The sequence below is a fragment of the Mustelus asterias genome, chromosome 17 (assembly GCF_964213995.1).
Source record: "Mustelus asterias chromosome 17, sMusAst1.hap1.1, whole genome shotgun sequence".
Lineage (NCBI taxonomy): Eukaryota > Metazoa > Chordata > Chondrichthyes > Carcharhiniformes > Triakidae > Mustelus > Mustelus asterias.
Genome location: NC_135817.1, coordinates 31,801,595 through 31,815,486, shown reverse-complemented (window position 1 = coordinate 31,815,486; position 13,892 = coordinate 31,801,595). Strand labels below are relative to the sequence as shown.

Below are 13,892 nucleotides of genomic sequence, written 5' to 3'. Positions count from 1 at the left end.
AAATCATTATTCTGCACAATTACTGGAACAGGAGGTAAGCTGAAATTATCCATAGAATCCCTACAGTGCAGAAGACAGCTATTCAGCCCACCGAGCCTGCACCAACTCTCCAAAGAAAATCTTACAGAACCTACCTCTCCAAGCACACTATCCCCATAACTCCCAGCTTGGGTCACTGTCTGTGTGGAGTTTGCACATTCTCCCCGTGTCTGTGTGGATTTCTTCCTGGTGCTCCGTTTTCCTCCCACAGTCCAAAGATGTGCGGGTTAGGTGGAGTGGCCATGCTAAATTGCCCCTTAGTGTCAGGGGGACTAACTAGGGTAAGTGCATGGGGTTATGGGGATAGGGCCTGGGTGGGATTGTTGCCGGTGCAGAATTGATGGGCCGAATGGTCTCCTTCTGCACTGCAGGATTATATGATTCTAACTCCATGCATTTACTGTGACTGATCCACCTAACCTGCACATCTTGGAACAGTGGGAGGAAACTGGAGCACTTGGAGGAAATCCATGCAGACACAAGGAGAACGTGCAAACTCCACACAGTCACCTAAGCCCAAAATTGAACCAAGGCCCCTGGAGCTGTGAAGCAGCATGCCAACCATGGCCCCACCGTGCCACCCCCAGTATGTTTAGCAATGCCCAAATCCCAGGATAAAATAAATATAAGGTATCATTTAAGCTTTCATTTCTTTCTAGTTTTGCCAAAGCAATGCATGAATATATCCTTTGTTTACCTGCGATCCTGCTTTAACAAGCGGCGCGACCTTAGATGCTGAATAAAATCTTCATAATATTTCTTATGTGCTTGCATTGCTGCAACCTCCTCATCATTGTAAGTGTACTCCAGATCCACATAAGTGTAAAGTTTCTTTCCTTTACTGAAAAAAATTAATAAAAATTGCAGTGCATCTGTGAATATTAGCATGCAATAATGAAGAGGAATGATTAAAAGGCTGTAATCTAACTTCAAGGTCAAGGTAATAAACAACAATTACTGAAAAGTTTAGGTCTGTCAAAAGTTCATGTTGGTTTCATCATATTGTTGTGTTATCTTTCTCACAAGCAACAGTTGTCCCTGAGGAAAGCTATTTACCAAATTCACAACATATCTTACGGTAAGTCAGGTTCAAACCAATTTGCTGTTGACTACTGTGCAGTCAGTTGAATATGGCAGCTGGATTCAATATTAAATTTTAGACAATATAAATAAAGAATATCAGATGAAACACGTAACACACAGACAATAACTTCATAAATAACCAGTCTGGTTCACCAATTGTCAGATGCTAGCAGCCGGAACTTTACCACCACGCCCTCCCCGGAATCAGGGCAGGCACGGCTCACAGAAACAAATTCTCCGTTGACCTCGGGCGAGATTTTACAAGCCTCGCCAGAGCGAGGTCATAAAATACCGGCCACTGCGTCCATTCATTCATTTGCTGTTTCTGGGACCTTGTGTAGGTTGGTGTTCCCTTATAAAATAGATCATTTGTTTTTCAAAGTAATTCATTGTTTTGAAGCACTTTGCAATGTTCTGAGATTATAATAAAGCAGGATTTTTGAAGATTTTAAAAAATTTGTCTACGGCTTTAAGAGATGACAGGCTTCCAAGATGGCGTCGCCGCTTACTGCTGAACAAAGAACCTTCCCGCACCTGCTGGCTCTCTTCAGTCTGAAGAAGTGGTGATGTAGGTCAACTGGCTGACAACTTGAAATGCAGACATCATAATCAAGAACCCCATGCACGCTGGACATACTCTCTTCCACCTTCTTCAGTTGGGGAAAGGATACAAAAGTCGGAGGTCATGTACCAATCGACTTCCCTACTGCCATCAAACTTTTGAATGGGCCTATCAGTTAAGAGCGAGCAAGGAAACTATTTCCTGTTCCTGTCTGCTGGAATACCATCCCAAAATCAGTGGGAAAAGTGGGAAAATCCAAATATATCTTTGTAAAGAAAGGTGTCAACTGAAGATCTTTTAGGTTTTGTGCATTGGACACAACCTCTGTTCCATCCCCTCTGATCACGTCTTTCTTTAATTCTCATACAGGTCAATCTTGCACACAACAAACATGGAAGAGCCCAGACCAGGAGAGGGACGGCCATGATCCTCACCCTCACTTATTTTGAGGGGGCTAAAGTTGACCTGGCTGGCGGGTATAGGGATAGCTCCAGTGGGAAAGGGGAGATTGGCATCTCCCAACAACCTAATATAGGTAACAGCTCCATTACTTCATCAAATCCTGACAATCACAATGAGTCACGTGTACTCTGAAATACCTTAAGCTCATCCATTAAAACTCTATTTTCTTTTTTCTAGGCACCAGTAGATCAAGTCATCCGGGCATCCCAGCACCATTCCGAGCCCTCAAAGCACGACCAAGGTCAAGGAGGCTCATGAAGATCCACCACAGCACTCGCCCACACTCTCCACCAGCACAGAGCCACACACTTCAGTGTGGTGTTAACTCTGGATTAGACTCTGGGTCACTTTCTGGAAAGCACCACACTTGCACGTCCCACCGCAGTTGGAGGCAGGGGCAGCCCAGGTCTCCGACACTCGGAGAGCTGCTGGAGACCAACCATCTGTTGAGTCCCAGTTAGGTGATGGAAGTGGCTGCCAACTCAAAGCTGGAGATGCAAAGGGAGGCAGTGGAAGATCAGACAGCGATTTGAGCATCACTTAGCAGACTAGCGTGAACAATGGAGGAGTCCATTCAGGAGTGCAAGGCCTTAATTTTTGCCCATCGAGTGCATACACTCAGTGGGCCTGGAAACCGATGCGAAACAAGTTCCCGTTCACGGTTGGCCCAGAGCGCAATTTCACATTGGCTGGCCAATTAGGGTGTATCCGCACTCTGTGAAAGGCTGAGCACTGCTAGGGAGGGTACAGATCAAATCCTAGCGAGTCATGATATCAGAACACACAAGTCATGAGATGCAGGAACCATCCTCTCAGTGATAGTTCAGCCAGTGCCTGGGATGACAGGGATTGACTTGGAGGGCTAGGGAAGATGTGTCCAGATGAGCTCATTTAACTTTACTCCTCCTGGAATTAAAATCTCATAGGCATGTCTCCCACGTCTTCCTTCCTCCATGGCATCTGAGTTCAAACTGTCCCTCAACTTCCTGCACTTCTTCATCTTCCACTGAGCTCTCATCCTCTTCCAGGTCCCCCTCTAGCAAAGGACTCAACTCATTGCAGATTGTGAAGGCCACAGCAAACTGCGATCATGAAGGAAACCCTCTATGTTGGTATTGTAGAGAACTACCGGAGCAGTCCAGGGATCTGAATCGCATCTTCGTAAGTCCTATAGTCTGCTCTGTGGAGCTGAGTAGTGCTGTACCTCTCCTCTGCACAAGTTTGAAGGCATTGCACTATCATCAGCCAGTATTTAAGTGGATAGCCCTTATCCCCAGAAGTCATTCCTACAGATGTTCTGGCCATTGAAAATCCCAAGTACCTGGAAGTGACTCAGGGTGTAGGATTCATGGCAACTCCCAGGGTAACGTACACACACTGTGGCTTGTGATGGTCACACATCAGTGGCATTTAGAATGTTAGTCCTTTTGGTTAATAACCAGAAGGAGCTGTTGCCACGGAATGCGTATAGCCACATAGGTGCATTTTATTGCACCCTACACTTTTTTTGGGAATCCTGAGATAGCTGCAAAGCCGGTGAGTCTTTGAACCTTGCTATTTTCATCCAGAACAAACCTGACATAATGGTGTGCCTTCCTGTAAAGAACACTGATGCATAAAAGAGATCACTTGTGTGTTGTGGACTCAGAGATGCTGCATAGATCCCCTGCTGGTCTTTGGAAAAACCCAGAGGCAAAGAAATTGAGTGCTGCCATCATCTTCAAAGTCACTGGCAGGGGGAAGCCTCCAATCCGATGTAGTGCAGTCTTCAGGAAGAATGTGGCATATGTTATATACGAGGTCTCGGGATAAACACGGCATGCTTGCCGTTGCCTCTCACTCATTAGTATGTAGGACAATCTTTGACGATAAACCCTCGGTTTGGTGAGTTACCTCTACTGTTTGGGTCTCTCCTCCTCACCTCTCCAGTCCATGCTCAGGCTTCCCTTGGCCATCATCCCCAGACAGTGCCACCTGCTGGAGCTGGGTGCACTTCCGCTAGATTCTCTACTCGAGCCCACCACAAAATCTGCCACAGGTGGGATTCCGCCCACTGTCTTTCAGATGAGACATTAATCTAAGACCCTATCTGCCTTTACAGGGAGATGGAAAAAGTACCGTGGCATTATTCAAAGAGCAGCCATGGTGTTCAGCCGGCCTACCCAATACTTCACCCAATATTTATCCCTCAACAATTATTTGATGATTTATTTGATTTCTGCTTACAGTGAACAAATTGGATGCCTGTGGTAACGGCAATGACTGCATTTCAGACGCACAATATTATTATAAGCTTTCTTTTATTTAGTACTCACATGGATTTTTGTTTTCTGTTACAGGATCTGATACTTCCAGATCTGCCATCAGGAACTGAAACCAGTGCATTGTCTTCCAAACTTCTGCTTGTGTTTTGATTATCGGCCATGCTTTTGCAGCCGTGCGGGAGTGCAACAGGGTATGAATGACTGTGTTTGATTACTTTGTCAGTTGTCTCCTGAGCCAACAATTCAGGTTCTTTGGTGACTGCAGTAGTTATCTCTAAAAGTGAAACACAAGTATGCATTTATTCAACAAAAACTAAATTAGGTTCTATATTGTTTTCACGCAAAACCAATTTGTAATTCTGAACTAAAGAAAGAACATCCAGAGCCCAAGATCTTCACCTCACCCAGGTAGCTATTGAGCAGACTGCTCAATGCAGTAGCAGAAAGCAAAGCAGAACAGAGCCCTGCCTTTGAACAAAGCCCCAGAAAATTCTGAATGGGTATGCTGGAGGAGTTTCCACACTAATCCTGCAATTCCACCCAACACTCTCAGCAGAATTATGTGCCTTCCCTGAGCCTTCTCTCCTGTGGGACCCTCCCAAAACTTGCAACATGTCACATATCAGGAAGGTAATGGGCAGCGAAGGGCCACCCAAACATAGCCTGTTAGCAGCTGCCCTTGGCACTTTTTACCTCTTTACTCCCATTCTGGGAAGTGGACTGGTGGCATACAAATGAAGCTTTGAACTTTAAGTATTATACTATTAGTGGCCTGAAACTTAGACCAGTGAGTAATTGTACACTTGCCTAGCAACCCCCATCATTGCTCCATGTACCCACTTTGCATCAAAAATCAATTGCAGTACAATTGCTTATAACCTTAAATCCTAAAACATATAACAATTGTCATAATCAGAACAATGAGACAGTTTAGCAGATCATGTTATGCCTTTAACAGATTTCATTATCGCTTAAATGTTTATATGTACTTCACAATAGCATCACTAGAAAATATTAGAATGGAAGGTATGTAGCCACAAAATAGTAATGCACAAAACATTGTTGGGCAATTCTTCACAACTTCTACAGAAGCCTATGTATTATTCATGACCAAGAAACAAAACAAGCCAAAGAAGATTTTAATTTTACACCATAGTTCACTCTTATCCTTTCATTAAAACATATTTAAATTTAATTAATGAATTCATAGCTGTCCCATCCTATGTGATTCCAACACTGTGACAATGATTTTCCCACCAGAGTGGGGAGGGGGAGTTAGGAAACATTGCTTCAGGCAAAAATTCTCTCCCACAAAAACAATAGACCTGAGCTCAATTAATAAATTTAAATTTGAGATTGATAGATTTCCCCTCATCAATTCATAAGAGGTATGGAGCTAAGGAGTGTAAATGCAGTCAGGATACAGATCGACCATGATCCCAATGAATGGTGGTGGAACTTGAGGTTTGAGGCATTGAATGGACTACCCCTGTACTGACTAGTTGTGTTTTCAATGAGTGAAGTTTCCTTCTAGGAGTACATAAGCTGTAAAATTAGCCTCATTTCAGCGCATTTATAAATTATCCACAACATTTTATAAATACGCTGTAAACTTACGAGGAATCGATTTTGATTCCAGTTTCTTCATGCTGAATTTGCAAACACCTTGCAGCGGAATTTTCATTTTATGGAATGACTGCATCTTCAACGTTATTGGAGCGTCTGGAAGCAATACGAATCCAAAAAAGTCTATTATTTGATTGACTTTGAAAATGCCAAGTTGCTGAGCTGCAAAGCAGATGACAATATCCTGTTTGAGAGAAATTGAGAAAAAAAAATTACATTTGTATAAAATAGCTTTGACTTAGCTAAATCAATATCTTTAGCATGAAAGCAAGCTAGCAATTATCGTGCATATACAATTCCAATAACCTGGGTTTTGCTCATCTGCGATTGCTCACATATAATTTTCTCACCCTGCTTCTAATGGAAGGAAATTTCAACGACTCTGGACCTCAGCTCTTAAACCCCCCCCAACCTCATCGCTACTTGTGAACCCATCGTGTCTGATCCCAACTCTTCTAACGCCACTGCTTCTCATCTCCCTCCAGAAGATCATAAGTGAGGGCTTTGAAGAAGTCATCAATTCTGCCCCTTTTTTCCTTCAAATATTGGTTGCCTAGTGCCTTGGCATAAAATAAAGGCACTGAAACAGAGAACAAAATAGCAGGAATTCACTTGTCACTTGGTGCATATGGCCGCAACATGCATTTAGAGGCCCTTTATGTTTGTGAATGAGGTTGGTACAAATTCAGAAGATCTTCCACCCATCACACAGCTGGTGAACTTCCATGGGAAAAATGATGAAAGAGTTTGCACTGACAAGCAATGCTTCTCCTACATAACGGATGCACCAGTGCACTGCCAACTGATTTATTTGGTAGGTGTCACTATATCACTTGCGGCACCTTGGAACGGTCTGGTGGTATCTTCACAACCACTGGCAGAGCTACCTCTATGGTAGATGTGGAATGAAAGTCTAGCTAAAATCATACAACTCTGTGATTTCCTTCATCTTGAATAATGGGAAACAAAGACAGACCTTCTCCAGTATAACAGCGGTAATTCTGCCTTGACTGACATTCTCAGCTGAGGTAACAGTTCTCCTCTTGGAGGCTCAGCTGCTACCAACTCCCTCTTAGATATATTCCTGCCTCTTTCAATTCTAAATATAAGTGGAATCCCATTTCCACCCTCAGTTTCTTTTAGTTACACAATAAAATTGCAGCTCTCAGCAATTTATGGCAGCAGAACACAGCCAAAAATGCAAAGACATTGAGAAAGATATTACAAAGGATGTGAAGGCAGTAGAGAGGATGCAGAGAAGATTCACAAGAATACTCCACAAGAATGGATGAGGAACTAGTTACGCAGACTGGAGAAGCTGGGGCTGTTCACCTTGGAGAAGAGAAGGTTGAAAGAAGATTTAATGGACAGGTTCAAATCAGGAGGGGTCTGTGCAGAATCGATAGAGAGAAACTATCCTCATTGATGGAAGGATTGAGAACCAAAGGACACCCATTTAAGGTGATTGGCAAAAGAAACAATGGTGACACGAGGAAAATCCTTTTTAATGCAGCAAGCTGTTCAGATCAGGAACGCACTACCTGCGAGTGTGGTGGAAACAGATTCACTTGTGGCTTTCAAAAGAAAATTAGATTATCCAAAGCAAAAACAATTGCAGGGTAACAGGCAAAAGATAAGGATGTGGGATTAGATGAATCACTCGTACACATGACCAGCACAAACACGATATGCCAAATGCCCTCTGTAATAATTGTGAAGCTCTACATTTACTCGGCAGGTGAAAGTAATTGAATTATTTATTCAAAACAAATTAAGTACGAAGTCGGACAACAAAGACCTCCTGACTCTTCAACTCCCGGGGTCAACTGCCAGAGCTCAACCACTGATCTCCAATTGCTGTTCTCTAACCGCTGCAACACGAGTTTGGAATCGTTCTCCACCACCACAGAACACAAGTTTGGACTTGCATTCAACCCCATTCTGCGGTCTCTGACCTGTGCTTACTTGCTGCTCTGCGCTCTCAAACTCATGCTCAACTACCGAGTATTGCACTCTGCTGCATTATCACAGCCCTCTTATGTAACCATTCTATGTTTGGAAAAATTAAATGAAACAAATGCCAGTTTCACCTACAACAGGAAACACTGCAATTTACTTTTAAGAATACAGGCTCTCAGACCAGGATGAACCTTCCCAACATTGGTCATTTTATATGGGCTTACAAAGTCTCAGCCCATTCCAAGCTAGAAATCCAGGAAATCACACATGGTGGTCAAAATTATAATTATTTTCCATGAACTTTACAGGCCAATGATCCTGCTAACTGGAATCTAACAATGTTGGGAGATTAACAGGTCTCAGTCTCGTTTTTCCAATCTCGTATTTCCATACTGCCCTAGGACAGCTAGTGAAACAGATTAGAAAATCTGTCTTTATCAGTTCTGAGAGAGTTTGCCAAATAATTAATAATTGAATGCTAAATGCGTGATAGGTTTTCATCTAATAAGAATTGGGACAATGTTGCTCTGTACTCATTTCACACCACACCATCAATCGATCATACCATGTCATCTTCCAATATCTGAGGTGGATTTCCATCCACAACCCATTTTTTTAAAAAATGTGCGGCATAATAAGCGATAATCGTTCAAGTCACCACTCCACTCATAACATGATTCTCCACATTAAGAGAATCTGGCATGTGTTATTTGTTAACTCATACAGTTGAACTCAAAGCAAATAGAATTTTTCTCCCAAATCTACATATTTATAACATAATGCAAATGAGTGGTGTACAGTGTGTTTCAAAAATATTTATTTACCTTTGACTGTCCAGGTTTAATTACGCCTTTTGCAGGAATGACCCAAAAATGCGCTATCTTAGAGAACTGAAACAAGAGTGGAAGCAATGGTGTGTCATTCCGAAGAGTAGTCCTAACATACATTTTTTCACCAAAAAGACATTCTTTGAAATCAAACTTTGGCGCTGGACTGATGTTTAAATTGACAGGAAATCCAGTTCCAGTGAGCGTTAATTCAACTTGCTGCTGATCTGCAAAAAGAGAATTGGAACAATGAGCAAAATCTTCCATGTAGATTCACCTAAAACCTACAGATCAGAATTGAGAATTTAAAATATTTTGATCTAGATTTTCCTGCAACAGTGAGATGAGATCATTTTTGCCATGTAATGGGCCACTCTCACCACTGCTAACTTATTCTAAATGTTTCTGCATATCTCATTCAAATACACCACAGAGGGCATAGCATCAAGTCTGAAGCAGCGCAGCCTATGGTTAATGCAAATGTGGCAAATGAGTTGCATTTATGCCAATACCTGTATAATTGAATGGGATGAGGACACCTGTTATGAGTGCTGCTTCTAATAAGGAGGTCAGGCCAAAATGGGTCTGATAATCTGCAGGGAAATTGTAACTGAGCTCAGATGTAGGAATTTAAAGTATATATATTCCTTTTGAATTGCCATTCTTATGTTTACTTGCTCTGAATATTCAGCTGCATTCTATTTAGAGTCAAGTGTGGCTCAGTTGGTAGCATTCTCACCTCTGAATCACAAGGTTCTGGGTTCAAGCCCCCCCAGGACCTGTACACAAAAATCAAGGTTGACACCTTGATTAACTAAGTTTAACTACTGCTTCTTATCCATCCATTCATTCTAACTTTCTCACTTCCCATATAGGTGGTATATAGGTGGGCCCTGCACTCAGCACTACTCTAATCTACATCGAAAACTGGAAAAACTAGGAAAGAGAGGAATGGAAGGTGCACAGGCATGGCATTTTGGGCATATGATGTGGAGATGCCGGCGTTGGACTGGGGTGAACACAGTAAGAAGTCTCACAACACCAGGTTAAAGTCCAACAGGTTTATTTGGTAGCAAATACCATAAGCTTTCGGAGCACTGCTCCTTCGTCAGATGGAGTGGAAATGTGCTCGTTTCCACTCCATCTGACGAAGGAGCAGTGCTCCGAAAGCTTATGGTATTTGCTACCAAATAAACCTGTTGGACTTTAACCTGGTGTTGTGAGACTTCTTATTTTGGGCATATGACAGCAGTCTTAAAACGGCAACTGCATCTGTTCTACTTATTGAGCATTGTTTTCCAGCTGAAGAAATAATGCAATCCAGCAGTTGTTGCTAAATAAGATTATCATCTTTCCGTGGGCATTGGAAATATTTTTAAAAGAACCTACCTCAGAGAAATAAATCACACTGCTGACAAGCCACCAATGACACTGGGCAGAATCTTGTTGGGGCATTGGGGTCTCGCCTGCTGGATGGGGAGCTAGCAAGAGATCTGCCTACCAAAAGCCGCTGCCAATCAGAGGTTGCCAGCTCTTCAGCTCACCAGTGCCACTGGTTGGGGTTGGGGAGGGGGTTTCTACCTGCTGCATGTAAAGCACCTACCACAGTCCCTGGATTGCAGAGCAACCCAGGCCACAGGCAAGTAATGTCATACGGGGGAGGGGGTTGTTCCGCACGGTGGGGTGGAGGTCATAGGAATCGGGGCCCAGAGGGATTGGCAACAAGGGCAGGGGATGGCTCTCTGTGGATTCCCCCCAACTTTTCAATGTCCAGTCCCCCCACCGACGCAAGGTGGAGGGGGTTTTGGCATGCCACTATCCCACCTAAATACATGCCCTTCCCACCTCCAAGCTTGCCACCAGCAAGAGCACAAGATTCCACTCACTATTATTTAGTCTAAGTAACGGCAGTGTGAAAATTGCTGTGATCTCGGAAAATTGTGATAACCCTTGATTTTAATGGGCAGAGCCATAATCACAGCTTTCAGTGAAGGCAACATTGGAGAGGTGTCAAAGTCAAAAGAAAATATGGCATTGGTAAGGCTGCGATTCACTGCCTTCATAATTTCTGGTTTCCTTTTGTACCAGTGAAACATTCCCAGTAGTAATATCTGGACCACTAATATAGTGTTTGGCTTAGCATTTGATCTCCCACATACTATTTATATGACCTGAAAGAAGGATCTGCAACATTGATGGTGTTCTGAAGATCCTACGCTCAAAACTTGAGAATTGCAAATATCGATGGTGAAATTTGAATTGGATAAAAGACCTGGAATTAAAAGTCTGACGATAAAGGTGAAATTGGTTTGTTGCCACTGTAATAATAGCAAATTTACTAAAGTCTAAAAAGATTTCTGTGTTCAATCAAAATATTTATTTGGTGATCCTTAAAAATGGTTGCCAAATTGCTCAATATGACCTAACATCTATCCATTACACTTCCGACCAGATAATTATCCAACTCTTTATTGTTTTGATTGGCAGTCATTTTCAGATTCCCCACTACTCTGATGTGTTGTCAAATACCTAAGCTTGTTTAAGACGAGTTCATTTTAAACTTTAACCCTCTAGACCTATACGCACAGATTAAAGCACATAATCTGATTATATTGACATGACCTTTACCTCAGCAATTTAAAGACCTTGATGACATTCCCTTTAATCTTCTTTACTTTGATGAAAACAAATTCAGTTCTGTATGTCGCTCCTCGGGGAGGCAGCGGTGTAGTGCTGTGGTCACTGGACAAGTAATCCAGAGACCCAGGGTAATGCTCTGGGGACCTAGATTCATAGAATCATAGAAACCCTACAGTGCAGAAAGAGACCATTTGGCCCATCGAGTCTGCACTGACCACAATCCCACCCAGGCCCTACCCCCATATCCCTATATATTTTACCCGCTAATCCCTCTAACCTACGCATCTCAGGGTCAATTTTAGCATGGCCAATCAACCTAACCCGCACATCTTTGCACTGTGGGAGGAAACCGGAGCACCCGGAGGAAACCCACGCAGACACGAGGAGAATGTGCAAACTCCACACAGACAGTGACCCAAGCCGGGAATCGAACCCAGGTCCCTGGAGCTGTGAAGCAGCAGTGCTAACCACTGTGCCGCCCCCATTTGAGATTCAAATCTCACAACAGTTGATGGTGAAATTTGAATTGGATAAAAAGATCTGGAATTAAAAGTCTGATGATAAGCATGAAACCATTGTTGATTGCCATTATAAAAAAATGTCGGGCGGGATTTTCTGGCCGCGCTCGCCCCAAGGCCAGAAAATCCTGCCCAATGTCAACGTCCGTAACAGGAAAATTCTGCCCCTCATCTGGGGTTTACTAATGCCCTCGAGGGAAGGAAATCTGCTCCCCTTACCTGGTCTGACTTACTCCAAATCCACAGCAATTAAGGATGGGTAATAAATGCTAGCCCAGCCTGCAAAGCCCACACAAAACAATTTAAAAGAAACATTAAACGCCAGTGTTCTTTATGAACCCACAAAGAAACGACAATGAAGCCTAAACATCTTGGTCTTTACAATGTACTCACATTTGAATTTTCAAGCCCCACTGACATTGGGAACGGAGGCAGCTGGGCACAGAAAACCTTATAATAATATTATAATAACAATAATAATCAGCCATTTTGGCTGATGCAGGTTCAGGACCCAGGGAGACTCCACAAGGCTGGCAAGCAATTAAGTTTGTTAAGATCCTTTTAAAGCAGGGATTTAAAGGTCAACTCGGATTTCCCATTCGGCAGACCACAGGTTTACTGTCTGGTGATGAGTACCGGTCTGGGGTGCCAGCGTTCCAGATGGGCCTACAGGCTTTGCCTGCCCTGGTGGGGTGCAGACAAAGACCCTGCAGATGGAGTCTCCCGTCACCACCACATCCTCCCCCAGCAACACTGATGCCTGCATGGCAACTTTTTGTATGTTTCTGGTTAAAGTTTTTCCTAAGTGTTGAAGCGTCCTGTCAGTTACTTGCCTTTTATTTGCAGCTGGATGCTCCTCTGAAGCTGTAAGGCCTGTGACTGACCCTGCAGCTTGAAGAAGCTGACGGCCACTTTTAAATGGACAGCAAATCTGTCTCTGTGATATGTAAGTGGGCGCCCCCGTTAAAATTCCAGGTCAGGCTGCTTTCTCAGCAGAGGAGCTGCAGTAAATAGTACCAGTCCCTGCCTTTGTTTCCTGCCCCCAAGATCAAAATTTCCATCCCTGAGGTGAAAACCTCATCTCGTTAGCTACCATTGCCAGGTGAGTTGCAGCTGTGGAAAACAAAGATTAAATATAGTGCTTGCTGGGCAGTGTTAGCACATGAATGCTTGAATGCTTTCAAAGAATAATATCATGCCCCATTGGTTTGCAATTCTGATCCAATCAACATTAGGCGTTTCGAATTTTTGAGTACCTTTTCTTTCATTGTTGCCAGTGGATGATTTCTGCAGAAAGCCATTGCAGCTGCCCACAGCCTCAAATCTCACATAAAGGGCATATTCTCTGTAATCTGGTATTTGATCCTTTGTTTTATGAAATTTGGTAGGGCTGTAAGAAAAAACAAAATCCTTTTCAATTTCTCAGGCATTAAAATCAAACAATCAATCAAAACAGCAGCACGGTGGCATAGTGGATAACACTGCTACCTCACAGCACCAGGGACCCGGGTTCGATTCCAGCCTCAGGTCATCGTCTGTGTGGTCACGTTCTCCCCATGTCTGCGTGGGTTTCCTCCGGGGTGTTCCAGTTTTCTTCCACACACCAAAGATGTGCAGGTTAGGTTGATTGACAATGCTAATTTGCCTCTTAGTGTCAGGGGGATTCGCGGGTTAAATATGTGGGGCTACGGGAAAAGGGCCTGATTGGAATTGTTGTCGGTGCAGGCTTGATGGGCCAAATGGCCTCCTTCTGCACTATAGGGATTCTATGATTCTCTGAGGAGTAAATTTTCATCATCACTGCTCGGGTTTAAGTCCAGTAAGAAGTTTAACAACACCAGGTTAAAGTCCAACAGGTTTATTTGGTAGCAAAAGCCACACAAGCTTTCGGAGCTCTTAGCCCCTTCTTCAG

At 43.3% G+C, this 13,892-nt stretch overlaps 1 protein-coding gene across 1 annotated transcript in view; it reads right to left on the bottom strand.

Moving 5' to 3' along the window:
- Positions 1-13,892, bottom strand: part of LOC144506052 (cilia and flagella-associated protein 47-like) — a 106,510-nt gene that overhangs the window by 63,248 nt on the left and 29,370 nt on the right. The window contains 3 exon segments of the mRNA XM_078231871.1: positions 737-880; positions 8,941-9,049; positions 13,237-13,349. Of these exon segments, the coding sequence (XP_078087997.1) occupies positions 737-880; positions 8,941-9,049; positions 13,237-13,349 (366 nt within the window).